The sequence below is a fragment of the Styela clava genome, chromosome 10 (genome assembly GCF_964204865.1).
Source record: "Styela clava chromosome 10, kaStyClav1.hap1.2, whole genome shotgun sequence".
Classification (NCBI taxonomy): domain Eukaryota; kingdom Metazoa; phylum Chordata; class Ascidiacea; order Stolidobranchia; family Styelidae; genus Styela; species Styela clava.
The window spans coordinates 13651068-13668574 of NC_135259.1; the positions used below are offsets into that span (position 1 = coordinate 13651068).

At 33.6% G+C, this 17507-nt stretch overlaps 2 protein-coding genes across 2 annotated transcripts; both read right to left on the reverse strand.

Moving 5' to 3' along the window:
* Nucleotides 1–451: 451 nt before the first annotated feature.
* On the reverse strand, nucleotides 452–9275 carry LOC120337942 (NFX1-type zinc finger-containing protein 1-like). Its single transcript, XM_078117515.1, has 16 exons — nucleotides 9205–9275; nucleotides 9000–9092; nucleotides 7983–8136; nucleotides 7073–7886; nucleotides 6581–6670; nucleotides 6042–6195; nucleotides 5321–5508; nucleotides 4542–4623; nucleotides 4068–4207; nucleotides 3414–3802; nucleotides 3102–3269; nucleotides 2679–2847; nucleotides 2232–2367; nucleotides 1891–2050; nucleotides 1472–1601; nucleotides 452–1196 (listed from the first exon to the last, which is right to left on the reverse strand). The coding sequence occupies exons 1-16, from the start codon at nucleotides 9248–9250 to the stop codon at nucleotides 1041–1043; spliced, it is 3069 nt and encodes a 1022-aa protein (XP_077973641.1). The 5' UTR covers nucleotides 9251–9275; the 3' UTR covers nucleotides 452–1040.
* Nucleotides 9276–9389: 114 nt separating this feature from the next.
* Nucleotides 9390–15822, reverse strand: LOC144428021 (NFX1-type zinc finger-containing protein 1-like). Its single transcript, XM_078116660.1, has 10 exons — nucleotides 15731–15822; nucleotides 14943–15017; nucleotides 14300–14418; nucleotides 14049–14199; nucleotides 13199–13297; nucleotides 12730–12867; nucleotides 12081–12288; nucleotides 11447–11664; nucleotides 11006–11131; nucleotides 9390–9505 (listed from the first exon to the last, which is right to left on the reverse strand). Exons 1-10 carry the CDS (start codon nucleotides 15783–15785, stop codon nucleotides 9390–9392), a joined length of 1305 nt encoding a protein of 434 aa, XP_077972786.1. The 5' UTR covers nucleotides 15786–15822.
* Between the last annotated feature and the right edge of the window lie 1685 nt (nucleotides 15823–17507).

Below are 17507 nucleotides of genomic sequence, written 5' to 3' on the forward strand. Positions count from 1 at the left end.
TAAATTGTAAACTGCTTGTCTGGGGAAGTTTGACTTTGGTCGGACTCATTAATTGGACAGAATATATATATACCTATGTTGATGTTTGAAGCGTTTTACATGTTTTATCGCAATCTAATGGTCAAGTTATCAGACTTTAAACATTTCATAAGTTCATAAATACTCATTCATATAAACCGTTCGGTCATATGACATTCAAAGATTCATAGATTTGTAATTCTACTAGTCATATGAGAACAACAGGAAATCGGTATGGTATTGGCACATCATGTTTTAATAATGTCACGCGACATTTCCATTGTTTGCTTGTGATGAACATCTCCCCCCACCATTTTTCATTCAAAATACGTCACTGTATGTTATGCTTCTCCAACTCAAAATATGTAATGGGCAACTTTTTGAACTTCGTTGGCGACGCCGGCCACAAACAAATTTAGGTATAAAATTGATACATAAAAAATAACAAAAGAAATCTGAATGTACTTGTTGAAATTACACTTGAATCTTACACCAAACCACCAAACATGAAACATATTTATTTACTTGTGTTGGATATTATTTTGTTAATACAGCTATGTCTATTTATGGTAAACAATATATTTGATATTGTTGGCTAACTTTTGTGAACTCATTGCACATACTGACTCGCACATACTTAAAAACAATATTTAACGAAGCATGTTTGACGTAACAAGGCGAGTAAACAAGTGTCGTGACGTAAACAACTCGCTTGACAAAATTTTGCTTTTGTCATTTGGAGATCGTTTTGTTCTGCTCTTCTCTGATATACATTTAATTATTATTCCTATTAAATCACGCTTCTCTTGGGCAATTTGCCAACTTGAATTGTTGAATATATTTGTGAACAGTTGCCATACGGTGTAATAGCCAGAGTGTCAACTAGCCAAACACCATCGTAACTTCAAGAATGATCTCGAAAGTACTACGTCTTCATAATATAAAATCTACATTAGATTCGACAATGAGAATGGTAATTTACACAATCAAAGTTCTCGAGAATGGTATTTCGTTCCTTCCGTTTACGTGGATAAATCCATGCAATATGTACAATTTCCTGCCGAAGCGCAGTAGATGTGGCCATTGTGGCACTTTATCCTTCTCTCAAATATGTTAGGTGCCTTCCTTTGACAAAAAATTTCTTTTTCGTCACATTTTGTTAGAGAGACTCCTTCCACCTACCATAGAAAATAGTATCTTACGAATATGAAAACTTATTTGTTGCACACAACTAACTACACACTAGGCACACATTAAGTTTTCCAAACAAGCATTCATGTTTGCAATTAAATCGTGAAGTTACAAATGTCGTTGGATGAAGGAAAGTCACTTATTAGGTCATATGACATACAAACATTATGCGATAAATTGATCATTCCACGCATACCTTTTATATAACAGATATTCTTTTAAAATTTGTAAGAGACTCGAAAGAAATCTAAATATTACTCACATTAGGCAAAAGATCCTTTAACAGAACATCCTCAACAACATCTCTATCGTACAGTTTGTACGATCTTGATGAGTCACCAAGGAGTAGTTTTTTCACGTCAGCAAATGCTTTGCGAAATGACTGTGGTCGACTGATTAGATAAAGTGAAAAAAACTTTATTTGAAAAGTGAAAAATTAAACAAATAAACTGTTGAGAATATGAATATATATTTATATTTTTTAGTTGTCAAGTCACGACCCATCGCATTCTCTATTCAAAGTAGTTTCCCCAACACTGCCAATAAGGAAAATTTATTGAAACGATATAATTTTGATTTTTCGCTGAAAAAAAACATTTTAAGAGCTATAAATTCTATGGAGATAAAATTCTAACTCCCAATAATACCAGAAATCCATTTTGAGTTTCGTAAAAAAATAACCTCTTAAATCCTTCGTGAATTTTATCACAGAGTTTGAGGAAGCATCCACAATGTCTAATTCTCGATGTCTCGCGTATAAAATCTTCATATTCACTATACGTCCAAATTTCTCGGGGCAACATTAGCCAGTTGATCAGATCTTTGACATCTTCTTTGAGATCTATATAAAGAAAATTCAATTTCCAAACATAATATTTATTATAAATATTTATATAATTTCCAAACGCAATAATAGAATAAATATTTCACACCTTTATCATTTCGAGCCCTGGTACTCTCAAATAAATATAGAAAATTTAATATAAAAAAAATAAAATAAATTGCCTTATCAGTTTATATACCTTTCAAAACATCGATGGATTTCCCAGGTATAGAGAGATTTTCAGGCAAAGATGCTAAAATATTGGCCACGATTTCTAGGTTACAGATTCTTCGCTCGTAGACTCGAATTTTCGAATAGCTATGTTTGTAAATATTCTGTCAAATAATGAATTTTATGAAAGACAACAAAAATATTTTCATTAAAGTCCCAGTATACATCTTTAAAAAATTCACAATATTACCGCAGACCGATCTCATTCGTTATCGAGAAGTGTAGACCTCTTGAAATGATTCACAGACAGAAGCATAATTTATTACGTGCGTTTTAAATGGTGAATAGAAAATTATTTATTGAAGATATGGTTATGGTTGTTGTTGTTTTATAGTTTTCAATTTGGCATAAATCCATACGCGACTGAGCAACCATTAATACCGATAAAACCGGATATATATATTATGATAGTCACCTCATTGAAGTCGTAAATATGCGCAAAGTCATCAGCATCCAGAAAGTCTTTCTCTACCATTGATCCCACAAACTTCAACTTCATCTTAAAAACATTACTCAATACTTGATCCAGATGTATAGATAATTCGTTAAATTCGTTTATTTCTTCCTTCACCATACGCATATCACTGAAATATATCAGAGGAGAAGTTTTTAGAATCACGTTTTTAGAATCACGAATCTTATTCTCTCGCTGTGAGTAAAATGAAGATTATAAACTAAAATTGTTTCTCGGATTGTTTCAAAATATGAAATTATTAAATCAACAACACTGTATGTGACCATCAACGAATTCGTTTCCATTTTTGATTAATGTAGAAGTTGAGCAATGAAATCCATATACACTTATTAATCCATTATGTGAGATTCAAATGCAATATACCTTGATATTTTTTTGATGATATTTCCATATCTTGAATTCCTCAATATGGGCTTACTACATTTTGGACACATTTTGTGCTTTAGCTCTGAACCAACCTCCGGGCAATCCATCCAAGTGTCGAGTACTTCGCAAGAAAAAATGTGATCACAGTCTTCCAGTTGAATCAGTCTGATCAAAAAATTGAAATCAATGAATATATATAGAATAGAATACTAGCCATTTAACGAAAACATAATACCAAGAACTGAATAGAACAATATTTTAATTCAGGAATGAATCAGCAGAACCGACTGAGTTGGTCATAAAACTTACTGAGAATTCACATTTCCTCCACTTTCCGCAATTATTTTGAGAAAAATTTTTTCATCACAAATAGAGCAAACATCTGGACAAGCTTCTCCACATACACCGCAACATTTGTGATTACATCTCAGTCTTTTTATACACGGTTCGTTGCATCTCGGGCGGTCACATGGTTCACCACAAAGCTTGGTGCATTTATAATGAGGACATTGCCATTGACATTGTTTTGCGCATGGGCTGCATGGATACCAACATTCTTTCCTGCATCTGCTATGAGAGCATCTTATTTTACATTCTTCTCTACATACAAGGAATTCCGTGCCACACTTTGATTCAATCGAGTGATCACACCACAATATCCGTTTCGTGCATTTCGTGCATGGTAAGTGGAGCCGACCCTAGTGAAATAATGTTGTGTGAATACGTAAATCAAGACAGAGACTCGGGAGAAATGACATCATGTATGAAATTCGGTGACCGTTAATTTGAACCCATACATTTGCACCCGTATACCCGCGGGTTTAATCTATAGAAGGGTTGTAAAATCCATGGGTTAGGGTTAGTACGGGTTCAAATAACAGTAAAAAAAATTCGATAGGTGCAATAGTATGCAGGTGCAATTGTCGTGGGTTCAAAAAAGTACGGTATTAAATTTATTATTACCTGCAAACAGCTTCCACAAGTTCCGCCGCACACGTGACCGCACTGAAACAATCTGTCACACGAAACTGGACAATGCCTAATTCCTATAATTTCTTCTTTGTAGCAAGGAATTAAAGGTTCGTGTCCACACAAAAGTTTTACTGAAATGTTTTGGACATGTTAATCGAGTGTAAAATAAAAATACAAACCACACTACACCGAGGCATGAAAAATAAGTTCGACGAACAATGATATGAAATAGAAGACAATTAGCTGTAAAGTACTAATGCAACAGAATGGACGACTTTCCGCTTCCCAAGGGTTTCCGACAACGATGCCGATAAACATACGCCAATTGCGATAAACGTCACTGTAGAGCGAGAACTATTTCGCTGAAGAGAATATAAATGCATATCATATATATAGTAGATTTTCTGTGAAGTCGATAGCAATAAGAATAGATTATATTTAAAAAATACAAGTACTGCTACTCACTTTTTATCTTCTGTTTGCAAATAATATCTCCTGGTGGTAAGTAACACTCGACATCTTGTACGTGAGCACAATGAGGCACTTTCTGTCAAAAGATCGAATTTATGAAATTATTAGGTGATGGTATGTTTTAATTGAATTATTCAGCACCATTGGATTATTTGTAACTTTAATTCAAAATATTTTTGAATAATCCTGTGCCGCCTGTTCCAGTATGTGGCTTTTATTTAACTTTGGGATTGTGTGTACAGCGTATCGAACATCTGACCATTTTTAAAACTATTTTGTGAAATTAGGATTATGAAAAACATCCTACATAACCAAAACTAAATAGTAATTCTTACAAAATTCTAATATGATCAGAACTCAATTGGTTCAATCATTTTCCATGAAATTATCCTACTAGCCGTATTGATTAGGCTTTTCATCAATGACATAGAATCTATCACAGTTTATTCGTTAACGCGAAAATTGTTTCAGAAAGGTTAATTTCCATTCTTATGGTCGATTTTAAATTGGTACCTTTACAAACAGAATTTAGTCAAGCTTCCTCACAAATAAAGCTCTGTCTTACTATCATATATATATATATATACTAAGATTGCGTGTTTATCCACTTTTTAGTTTTTCTGCATGGCACAGGTTTAAATGATTATTGCGTAAAATCAAAATACGACACCATGCACCATGCTATATGGTAAATTATGTTTAGCCACCGTTATATAGATTTTATTTTACGATAAAATTTAAGTTTTGTTCAATATTTATAATGGATAACTTACTTTTGGTATCAAAACCTTACATGGCCCACAATCCTCATGACATCTTTTTGTGCAAGGGTGTTTCCTTTCGCACGATCTTGTGCATCTTTCGTAACACTTGACGTTGTCGTGGTTGCCCGGGTGGCAGTATTTCGTTTTACATGAATGGCCACAGGGCAAACGGGCGTTACATAGATCCATGCAGCCACCTATGGAAAGTAAAAAAAGTAGATTTTTTATTTATAAATCCGTCCCATAAGCGATTTATATCAAACAATTCTAGACGTCACGGGGAGTAACATAATTTTTCCATACTGACTACCGGGTATTACTTTCATGTATCGAAATTACCCGTAATTATTTGTATGGTCACGCTCTGCTGACCACGGGGCACAAATCCAAGTTTTCATGACGTAGGTTTACACGACAAGGATTGTAGACTAATCATTCACAACTTGCGTTACGAAGAGATTGTCTCAGTATTTGAATGTAGAAGCGTTAGATATTATCAGTAGTATATGAAGTGTAGGCATTAGGTGTGAGTTGTCATAGGCTGAAGTCCTGATTTATTTTAAAGAGTATTCAATATTTCCTGCTGAATAAGGATATATTGTTTTTGTGCTGTTATGATCATTTCAATACAAGCGATGAAAAAAAATTGTTCTAGTATATGTAGCTTATTTGTGATTTGTAAAATAGTTTCGAACTAGATTGTCCTATATGCATGCAATCAGCAAAATACCTTCTGGCACGTTGTCGAAGTCTTCAGCATTTTTAACAAGAGTACAATGTTCCGAATGTTTTTGGCATTTCAGCTCTAGACATTCTCCAATACACCCCGATTGTTCCAATTTTAATGCAATATTCCTCCACAGCTTACTCTTTTCCTTCAGCAACTTAGAGAAAATTTGCATATTGTTGAATGCTTGAGTGAATTTTATATACACAGTAAAAACATTTTATCATTTTAAGATTTAAACATTTTCATGATTCCAATTTATTCGTAAGGTTTTGCTAGATGTTAACAAATCAATATTTTGTCTATTTTTGCTGCGAACTAATGACCATTGGCTATGGAATAATGCTTTGTGCGTAGTTATATCCAATCTTTTATCAAAGTTGCTGTCACTGCAAGCTCGAAAAAAGCAAAATCACGTAATCCAACTATTATGTCTATCAACTTATAAACAATTTGACTTTTGGTCCACCTAATAGAATATAAATATTGCCATATTTTTGACTATTCTTGAAGGTAAAAACAAGATTAGAAACACTGAGTACCTCTATATTTCCGATGCAATAAAAAGCATTCCTAGCACGAGAAAGTGCTACACATATTCTGTTTTCAATCCGAAGAAATCCAATGTTCCCCTGTTAGAAACACGAGCTTTATGCGTTATTCGAATAGAAGGTGATTGAGTTGCAAGCAAAACATTTGAATTTTATACATCGACGATCATAATACTCTACTTGTGCATAAATTAACAAATGAATCAATCAAAAAATTTAACACCGGGAAATCACTTCAAATAAAGTCAGGAGTTGATGACATGGAAACTGGGAAAGATGTGATAATTGTAAAAAATACCAACGTGAATGCTGCGTCTGTTCCGCGTCGAAGTTGACTTTCAAGTCTCGTGTTAACCACTATATACCTCAATTGCAGGTATTGTTAAGTATATATCTTAGCGCGCCAATCATTTCTTGTAACCATTTACCAGTACTTGTTCCGATCTACTGGAGGCCTAAAAGCACTGTATTTAATAACTTTACCTCGGAATTACTTCTAACTAGAGACAAGAGTATGATGTCATTTTCTTCTCCTTGGTATCCATCGACTGGCGTCACTTTAACATCTTTGCATGAGTTATCTAGAACCGAACGGAATGCCGATATCTGTCCATCGTACATAGCCAAGATTGTTATTTGTGCTGGTTTATACTGTTGTTGTATCAAATATTTACAAAGTCTCGCTAAAAAGTAGGCTTCAAACTTGTTTTTTTTACTTTTTCCTTCTAACATGTTTTCTTCCGGAATGTTGTGCGACACAAGGAACACTGATTTAGTGAAACCTCTCATATTTTCCCACCCGTTCCTTTTTGAAACACTGGAGTGATCCTGCAAATCGGAGTAAATTTGTGGCCGTAACAAATCAGCAATCAATGGTTGCATGCGATGTTGCGTTGAAAGTGTAACGTGTCGTACGTTTTTAATCATTCTTTCAAAAAGCGATATCTCCAGCTTATACTTCTTCCCCAATTCGTACACCGCTGGAGAAGGCTTAAGTTGTTGATGATCGCCTATCAAAATCAGATGCTGCGTAGTTTTAGGCAATGCAGTAACAATGTGAGCTTCCAGAACTTCTGCTGCTTCCTCCACAATCACAATTTTAATAGGAAGGCGATTGATTAGTGATCTATACTTTGCAGCTCCTGTCGTTGTTAGAGCAATCACATCACGACTTTTTACAATTTCTTCATCCTCATCCTCACGAAGCTTCGTCAAATCCTCCAGACTGTGTGTATTCTCCGCCAAAATATTGTCGCGATTGATTCGTTTTTTAGCACGCCATTTCTTTACCCAGTTTCTATAAATTAGTGCATTTAGATCAATTTAGAGAATTATTTATCTTTGTAGTAATATTACATAATGGGTTTGCAAAATAAATGAGTAATCTGTATACCTGTACAAAGACCATCTGTCATCAGGTTTAAGTGCATGAAGATTGTGGACATTGCCAACTTCATAATCATTCATTGACGATGTTTTGTCAAGCTGCCTTTGAATTTTTTGTATATCGCGGCGATCATTCGATTGGGCCTCATGCAGCATCTTTCCTAGAAGAAAGGACATGAAATGAGCTTTACTAATGTAGACTCGAAGCGGCTCGGGTCAATTAAATGAAATGTTTAGGGATTTTGAGCGATTGCCAAGTGCCTATATAACTTACTTAATTATACACATAACTTACTGAAAACATAGATCCCATCATTCAATTATGTCGGTGAGCATTTAAACATCCCCGAGAAACATGTTTAAAGAATAACTAACTAGGAAAAACGAGTCATTGTAAAAATAATTTTTAGTCATTGTCCGAATTGCATTGTAAAAATATGGCTTCAATAATTAAAATTGTAAAATTCACCCGAACTCTAGCGGATTTGCAACCGCGATTTGCAATTTTTATATTTTACAAAGTTTTTAATCCGCATTTCATCGCCATATTGAGATAACTTGCGTATATACGTTACGTAGGTTGCATGGATAGCGCAAGCCGGATTTTCTATGGTAAATGATTACAACGTCACGAGGACGCGCTAATTGTAGTTATGACAGCTTTTGTCATAAGATAGGGCTTTTCCCGCCCTAAAAAATGCAAAGAGTTACTTCTTATAGAGACAGGACTTATTTACAGTATAATCAACCCAGCCACAATGATCATAATAATACTTTTATTATTTGAAAGTCTCGAATTTGTTTTCAAAATTGAGTGATAATGTCGAGCATTGGCATCTTCTTGAGCTTTCTAATGAACAGAAAACGAAATTCAAAAATACATTTTATATATATATTTATTTTATATATGCAATCAACTATGAAAACTATAAAATTCTTGACCAATTTAAAATCGGTGAAAAAACTTACAATTTCGACTTGAAGAAATTACAAATACATATATAAAATAAAAGTAATAACTTACGTAGGATACCAGTATCTACCGAAAGATACCTTGATTTTAATTCATCAATATATCCGTCATCTTTTTTGTTTCCAGACTGTCTGCCACGAAAACCTAAAAGACGAATTAAATTAATTATAATAAATGTAGATATTTATATTTTGCTATTTAATGACTGACTTTTGTTGTTAAATCGATAAAAAAACTGTGATAAAAAAATTACTACCGTATTCTAAATGTCTTCTCTCTTCAATAATTGACGATTCATCCATAATATGAACATGTGCAGGCTTTCTTTGGTCTGTAAATGTGGTATTTGAAGCGTTGAGAACAGAACAATGATTTTATAAAATTTGTATAATATTTTCTAAAGCGGCTTAATTATTAAAATAATGGACTATGTTTCATATTTTAATAGGACTTGCCTTTTTGGTTACTTGACGATCGCTTCCAATCTTGGAGACGTCCTATCACGTGAATTGGCATTCCAAGCCAATGTAGAAGTGATGAATCCCTAGTATCCCCGGCTGAAAAATATCGAATTTAGACTTCCGTTTCGTTTATTGACCTATTTTTGTACATTGAAGTGCTACCGAATAGAAGTGATCTCTCCAAATTTCTATTTTCGCCTTTAGTTTTAATTTTCTTTCTAATGTTTGATGGCGATAATAATCCTATCCTAATGAAAATCTATGTGGTGAAACAATTTTAATTGAAGTCGGAAGTAATAATTCACCTAATCACAAAATGAATTTTGCATAGCTTTCAAGGAGACTTCCCATATTCGAATACTGAAAAATGATCTTTATATTGAGGAACTATATATGTCCAGTAGTAAAAGGGAAACGCAATTTTTGTTTACACAAGATTATCTACTCCACACGGTCACCAGTCGCCACCAACGACAACATAAACATAATTTAGCCAAAAGATTACTAGGTCCATTTTTTAAAAGTTGGTTTAGGGTTGTGACTTAAAATTATGTTGCCATTCACAACTAGGAGCAAATGCTTCGCCATTATGCTATTTTCAGAAACTGTGCGACGTGAACAAATTACATTTTTACATTCTGTGGCCAAGTTTTTAGAGATAATCTTCACAGGAACACATATGATTGTTTTACATACCCTCTACGAATCTATCTTTCAATTATACCGAAAGAATTAGTTTTTTTTTTTCAAATGCCTAAAAACGGATATTAGATATTGAGTCTTCAGAAGAAGAATATTAGTAGATCATAAAGAAGTATGGTAGTCCTAAAGACCGTACATCAGGGGTCGACAACCTACGGTCCGCGGGCCGGATCCGGCCCGCGGAGTAACATAATCCGGCCCGCGACGCTTCACAGAATAGTAACAAAACAGCTGTTTTGACGATTATATCTTTCATGGTATACAATTCATTGCGAGACGCGTTTAGACTAAATTATAATATAATCTAACAACTATAAAATTCACAATTACTCGTTTAATGAGCCTAATGGCAACAAGACGCAGAAAAGTTGATGCTAAGTGCAAAGGGTTCAATGGCGCCGAAAATGCAATACAATGATTACAATAGAATATTCTATTCGAGAGATTTATCGCCGCTTTTTTTTAGTATAAAAAGTATCATCCTTTCGGTTTTCAACTTTCTAAAAATATGTGCTGCCCGCTAATGACTTGCAACCCTTATTTTGGCCCGCGAGCGACAAAAGATTGCCGACCCCTGTCGTACATAAATGACATATATACGTGTAATATTCCTTTTGATAAGCATGCAAGCAACCGGCATGGAGTTCGGAAAGAAAGGGATATTTTGTCTCGAAAACAAAATAAACAAAAAAATAGTCAAATATGATACATGTACTAATTTGTAACGAAGAAACCTGTTTTGCCAAGCCTTGCTCAGACTCAGACTAAAAAATGCTCTTATTAAAAATTTTGATTTTTTTCATTCCGAACTGAAAATTCAAACATCTTTGGAAGTATGTATCTATTCGCTATAATAAAGTAATAGACACAAAATTTCACGTTCTCTGTACTGACATAACTGGGTGTAAAGAACACCAGGAATAAATTCTTTGAGTTGATCGACTTTCAGCACACCTCGAAGAGAAGCTTCCATTTGAAAAGTACTTTTTCGAAAAATATTCTCGCCATTCTTTAGGCTACCTGCAAAATAAAAAGTAATTTTTAGAGAACTTTTAATGTGACAAAGCGTGTTTTTGCTTTACGGCCAAATAACAAAGTTTCTATGTCTTGAAATTGCTGATCCCAATCTTTAATATAACGAAACAGGCGAATGCAATTGAATGAGGTTCTAAATGATTTAAAGACGGGAGATCAATTTTATCATTTTTTTTTTATATATACTTGTGTATACCGAATTACAGAAGTTTCTGTTTAACAAGTTATTACTTGCAGAATAACAATACATTTACAGCAGAAAAAATTTAACAAAAGAATCTATATCAAATTAATACCAACCTAGAGCAGAACCAATTGGCTTCTTGAATCGAGAATTCTTTTTAGTTTCCATTTCTTTTTTAATAGATTTAAGAGTATATTTTGCAACAATGTCGCTGCTGCAGCCACCTCCTATTCTTATAATATTTTTGCAACATTTTTCAATATTTTCCACAAATTGGTCGAGTGCATGATTTGTGCGGCATACGACCAAAATAGGAGAGTGGGACTCATGGCCTCTGAAATTAAACAAAATCAAGTTTTGATATATCAAAATATAGCCTACATCAAATAACCATTTACAGCATCTTTACTATGCTTCAATCAAAAAATATTTCTTTGAAAAGTACATAATGTGAAAAGTTGGATAATATATATAACAAAATACATTGGTGGAATTTCATTTTGTAATATTTCAATGGTATATGAGTCAATGCCTCATTCTGAAAATTGAATAAAAAATGATACTTGGTAGCAAACTGTATCAAAAGATATCTATTGTCACACTGTATTTGAAAATAGTAAGTGTGAAAAAAAAGTTCAACACACTGATTGATGATTGGTTGATTTTACTCAGTCAAAAATTATTCAATAAATATTCTGACTTCTTTAGATTCGCTCTTGAATCACGCAACTACCCCTTATATTAACTTACCGCCACTTTTTTGCATTAGCTAGTAGAATTTCCATGATTTGCACACCAACGTGTGTCTTTCCTGTGCCAGGTGGGCCTTGTATAACGGCAAATTCTTTTGTCAAAGCCAATTTCAATGCATCTGCTTGTACTTGGTTGAGGTTAAGCTTACTTGCATCGGGCCATTTACGATCTTTCAGCAGTCGAACCTTTTTCCATTTTTGTTTAACTAGAGAGAAATATGCGTTAGTCTTTCTAACGAAATAGGAGCAGGAAGTTATGTCAAATTATGCGTATTAGATTAATTCTAATTTCTTCTCCATATGAGATTTTCCAAAGCTAGGTTACTAGCCCTCAACTTATGATGGAAAGAGTTGCAATCACAGACAGGATGGAGACCGTGATTATTCTTGATGTCATTACAAAAACATTAAAAAAATACACGTTATATAGCAAATTGATTCCAAAACATGAGATTTATGGTGTCATATAACATAATATGTATATACTAGCAGTAATTTGTAATTTCTTACTTCCAACCTTTGTTGTTCATTCTTGGTTTGCTCTAAATGAATTCGCGTAAAAATAATAAAAAATCAACTTTTGTACGCATGATAACTATCTAAAGATGTTATTTCTTCCTAGTTTTAATATTGAATGAACTAGATACCTCCGGTTTTATCTTCGCCTGAGGAATTGGAACAATATGTCTTGATTCTATAAGATGTTGATTTTTTCATGTACTCCGGGCGTTTCACGCGTTTGGAGCATCGGACAATATATCTATCCAAAGGAACCGTTTTTGTTTCTGAATATTCAAACAAGAATATATCTTTAAGTAATATTAATATTTTCATGGTGAAAATGGACCGTTCATTTTTTTTTATGAAAACAACGTCCTGTAGGCGGATAATAGGGGCTCCACTCATACCCATCTCATCCATTTCTCTCTCAATGTCTGTGTTTTCTATGATATGGTATTTCAGATTGAAATTGTGCTGCGTTCGAACTTTTTCAAGCTTTAAATAATTTTTTTCGTCAATTACTTTTTTAGTTAACAAAACCACAGCAATCAATCTATTTTCTTCCGGTAAATTTAATATTTGCTAAAACTTGTAATTTTTCTACCTCAAGTTTACCTTTCAGTGTCGACAGCACATGTGTATAGTCTTCAAAATACGATTCCGATTTAATCATAGTATAAGTCGCATTGTAATCAACATTATCTTTAATCCTTACTAAAATAAAAATAAAATTATAAGATTAGCAAATTAGGATGTCCATCCATAACATGAAAACAGTAGAATAACTGAAGCCTTCTTAAATTTAAGTGAGAATTAAATCGGATGATCACCATGGAGTTAAAAATTGTAACTCGGTTTCGCACCTCAAATGTGATATTGAATGACAAGTGTGACTGGAAATTAGAGATTTGAATTGATGAGAATTCAGAATTCGAAAGATGAGACCTCAGCACGTTCTAATATCTTTTCTTACAGAGATGAAGGAAAATGGTGTACACGGGAAACCATTTAGTTTCGCCCCACTCAAAAATCACACAGCACGGTGTAGCACGCGGAAGCAGGAATGGCAATTTATGTATGTTCCATTTCACCCGGTAATCCTCCATAGAATGGCTATGTTTTTTATTTATTTATTGAACTATTGTCTCACCGCAGAATGATTGAAAGTATATGAGAATAAATCCAAATACCTCGGAATGTAAAATGTATAAAAAGCTAGACTAGCTCTCACTTCGCCATGGAAAGTAAAGGTCTGTCGTTCCAATCCAATGGTAATAATAATTAAAAACTAAAATAAGAAATTTTGATCAGAATTTATTTGAGCTTGTCTCGGAAGATGGTTTAAAAATTTCAGTTGGATTTGTCTGTTGTTAGATATCCTAGTATACAATACTACATTGGTTATATTAGATTTGAATTCCATGATTATATATACCGCATATTTATATAGGCTATTAAATGTTACCCGTTGTCATGGTTCGTGAATTCCGCACAAATGGTGGAAATATATTGTACGGATTGTTTGATTCATTTTCGTAAAGCATTTTTATCGACAATAAACCTTCGACCAAGTCTTTTGGATTTCTATCCACAACCACAGCAAATAAGAGAACTTTCTGTAATAATGAAGAAACAATAACTGAAATTGGCTGAGCTCTATCTCCAGTGAATGTCCAGTGAACTGAAGATGCAACATTGAGTAAAAAGTTAACATACCTCAAACTTATCTACAGTCTTTGATAGGCAGAGCAAGTCTCCACTGGATAATCGTTTCGTATTTGTCCACAATATATCTTTGAGATTTCCAGTGCTGAATTTAACTCTATATAATAAACCTGTAAAAGTTTATTTGACTCCAAGTGTTTATATAGATCGTTTTGTTAAAATTTGGTTGCGCCTCTGGTGCAAAACTGAATTGTTATATTTGAAATTTAAGTATCGTGTGGGCGTTTCATAGGAAATCTAAATGTCATTTGTTGATTCAGATCAGATCAAACTTATTACTTACAGATCGAAGAAGCTGCTTGAAATCTTATTGTTTTATTTTTGTTCAGATTTTTTCAGAGTCATATGAATTCTTAAGTTTCACTTAGACTTTCGCAGTTTTATCTTGATTCATGTGAACGTATAGTATTTTTCCTCGATGCTTGACAGCGACGTCACGCCGCCCTTCATTTTGGATTGCTTAGCCTCATTCCAGTGCGATTCGCATAGTCTACCGGAACTGTAGTTAAGCTAGTTATTGAAATTTGTGATTTCTCATATGCATATAATATGTCATTATATAAATTTTAAGATAAGTTCTCGTTTTCATTCATACAGGATGTAGGTTATACAAAATGCAGATTTGCAGTTTTACCTTTCATAGTTGGTTTGATATAAGCAAACTGAACACCCGTATAGTATTCCACTTCGGAATTACTGCGTCGGCAACCTAAAAAAATGAATATAAACTTCCAGAAGTTAGATGTAGAAAGTATGTATAACCCTTTGCTTATTTAAACAATTTGTGCACCAAACGTGGGCACGGTGCCTAGTCCATAATATCTGTGTTAGAGTGGTAGGATAAAGACCATGCGGTCAGTCAAACCCTCGGCCAGAGTTTATGGAAAATTGAAAATGGTTGAGCAATGTCAAACCGTAAATAATTCGTTTATTCTGAAATAGTGTATTTTCATATATCGATGCTTCTGGAATTTTGTTTGGGAGACAAGTCTGAAAACATCCATAAATCTCAGTTTTAATAAGTCAATATTTGACGACACTGTTATAGCATATTTATGTAGACTTTTTACACTGAGTTCCTTGAATTGATTATGATGCAATACTAGAAGAAGTGACGTTTGCCTTGCTTAAACCGTGCTGAATTAGGTTTTAATTATTTAAGCATTGTTTAAAAATGACATTTGTCCGACTGACGTATAACCAGATCAGATTAATAGTCAGTGTGTCAGCTCGATACAGACAACAATAACTTGGTAAGCATTTTCTGACAAGTACACCCTTGCCTTCTTAATCTGCTCTTGTGTGGTATTAAATTGTATATTCATTACGTATATATCATGGAAGGTCCTCGACAATCACCACAGATAAGCATCTACAATATACCAAATTCCAATCTGTCACAAAATTTGGCTCAACTCTTACCACCGGTAATTTTGCGAATCCCATCTCTCAACGGCCGTATATAATCTTCTCTCATCAGTCGAAACTGAACATCCAAATAATGTTCATCACTGAAGTAAATTATTATTTAGTATTAATATAAATTAGGAAAAAGGGGAAAGTATTCCGATCAAAATTGTAACTAACTTTCACAATGCTTTATTTTGTTTTCAGAAGAAAATATTTCGAAAACAACCAATGCGTTTCAAATCCGGAATCCCTGACAAAATATATATAGGCTATGTATTGTTTTTATTGTTGTTTTTGTTATTAACGTTTTCTATTATTATTTTGAAACACAAAAGTATTTTGCTAATTTTTCATTGAGCGTTTAAATAAGTTCACTACGAGTATTAGATAATTTTTTGATAGTGGCCAAACATAAAATACCATCATTCCCCAAATACTCCACATTACATGCGCAACAATAACAAGTACTTCGAAAATGGGATTCTTAGCTCCCGCTAGGGAAACTCGCACTCTGGCTTTCAAATATTGTAATGTGTATACCAAATACAAAGTACTATATGTGTATTTTCTCCGCAGAAACAAAATAAACCGATTCAAAGAGAAAGCACATGACGGATAAAATATCTCAGTGCAGCAAAATTGAGAGATTCTATATTTTTACTTCATTATTGGCGTCGCATTGTACGACTGAAAATCATCTTTGTCATCTATTTCAGTAGGCAAGTCAATTTCAGTATCTGTCAAATTCTCAGTTTCGTTTTCGGATGAACTGAAATAAACATGATAAAACAATCATGTGAATAGTATTCTATGCAATGAGAAATACCTGTAACTAAATCATTGTCAAAATCAATAGTTTCATTGTTGAAACTCTGTTTGTTGTTATAAACGGAGACTATATAAACCCAAAATTTGGGACTTGAATAAAAAATATAGCCCAGGTGCTGAATAATTCGCATTTGTCCTGCTGTGGTTTGTTTCGTCAACCTTTGCCTCAGATGAGCTAAAAGAGGGGGTCCTTATAGTCAGGTTTATTTTTCTAAATGTAAATCGCAAATAAAGTTGTTGGGCATGGTATTAGTTATAGATGTCCATCCATAACATGAAAACAGTAGAATAACTGAAGCCTTCTTAAATTTAAGTGAGAATTAAATCGGATGATCACCATGGAGTTAAAAATTGTAACTCGGTTTCGCACCTCAAATGTGATATTGAATGACAAGTGTGACTGGAAATTAGAGATTTGAATTGATGAGAATTCAGAATTCGAAAGATGAGACCTCAGCACGTTCTAATATCTTTTCTTACAGAGATGAAGGAAAATGGTGTACACGGGAAACCATTTAGTTTCGCCCCACTCAAAAATCACACAGCACGGTGTAGCACGCGGAAGCAGGAATGGCAATTTATGTATGTTCCATTTCACCCGGTAATCCTCCATAGAATGGCTATGTTTTTTATTTATTTATTGAACTATTGTCTCACCGCAGAATGATTGAAAGTATATGAGAATAAATCCAAATACCTCGGAATGTAAAATGTATAAAAAGCTAGACTAGCTCTCACTTCGCCATGGAAAGTAAAGGTCTGTCGTTCCAATCCAATGGTAATAATAATTAAAAACTAAAATAAGAAATTTTGATCAGAATTTATTTGAGCTTGTCTCGGAAGATGGTTTAAAAATTTCAGTTGGATTTGTCTGTTGTTAGATATCCTAGTATACAATACTACATTGGTTATATTAGATTTGAATTCCATGATTATATATACCGCATATTTATATAGGCTA

What these genes read in the sequence shown, in the direction of transcription:
- LOC120337942 (XM_078117515.1), bottom strand. Translation starts at nt 9,250, where the DNA reads ATGGATGAATCGTCAATTATTGAAGAGAGAAGACATTTAGAATACG. An exon ending in GTAAGGTTTTGATACCAAAA is followed by an intron (nt 4,624 to 5,320) that starts GTAAGTTATCCA and finishes ATCTTTTGACAG; the next exon opens with AAAGTGCCTCATTGTGCTCA. An exon ending in CTTGTGGAAGCTGTTTGCAG is followed by an intron (nt 3,803 to 4,067) that starts GTAATAATAAAT and finishes TTATTTCACTAG; the next exon opens with GGTCGGCTCCACTTACCATG.
- LOC144428021 (XM_078116660.1), bottom strand. Translation starts at nt 15,785, where the DNA reads ATGAGAGAAGATTATATACGGCCGTTGAGAGATGGGATTCGCAAAATT. An exon ending in TGTGCTGTCGACACTGAAAG is followed by an intron (nt 12,868 to 13,198) that starts GTAAACTTGAGG and finishes TTGAATATTCAG; the next exon opens with AAACAAAAACGGTTCCTTTG. An exon ending in TGTTCTTTACACCCAGTTAT is followed by an intron (nt 9,506 to 11,005) that starts GTCAGTACAGAG and finishes GATATTTTTCAG; the next exon opens with CCGGGGATACTAGGGATTCA.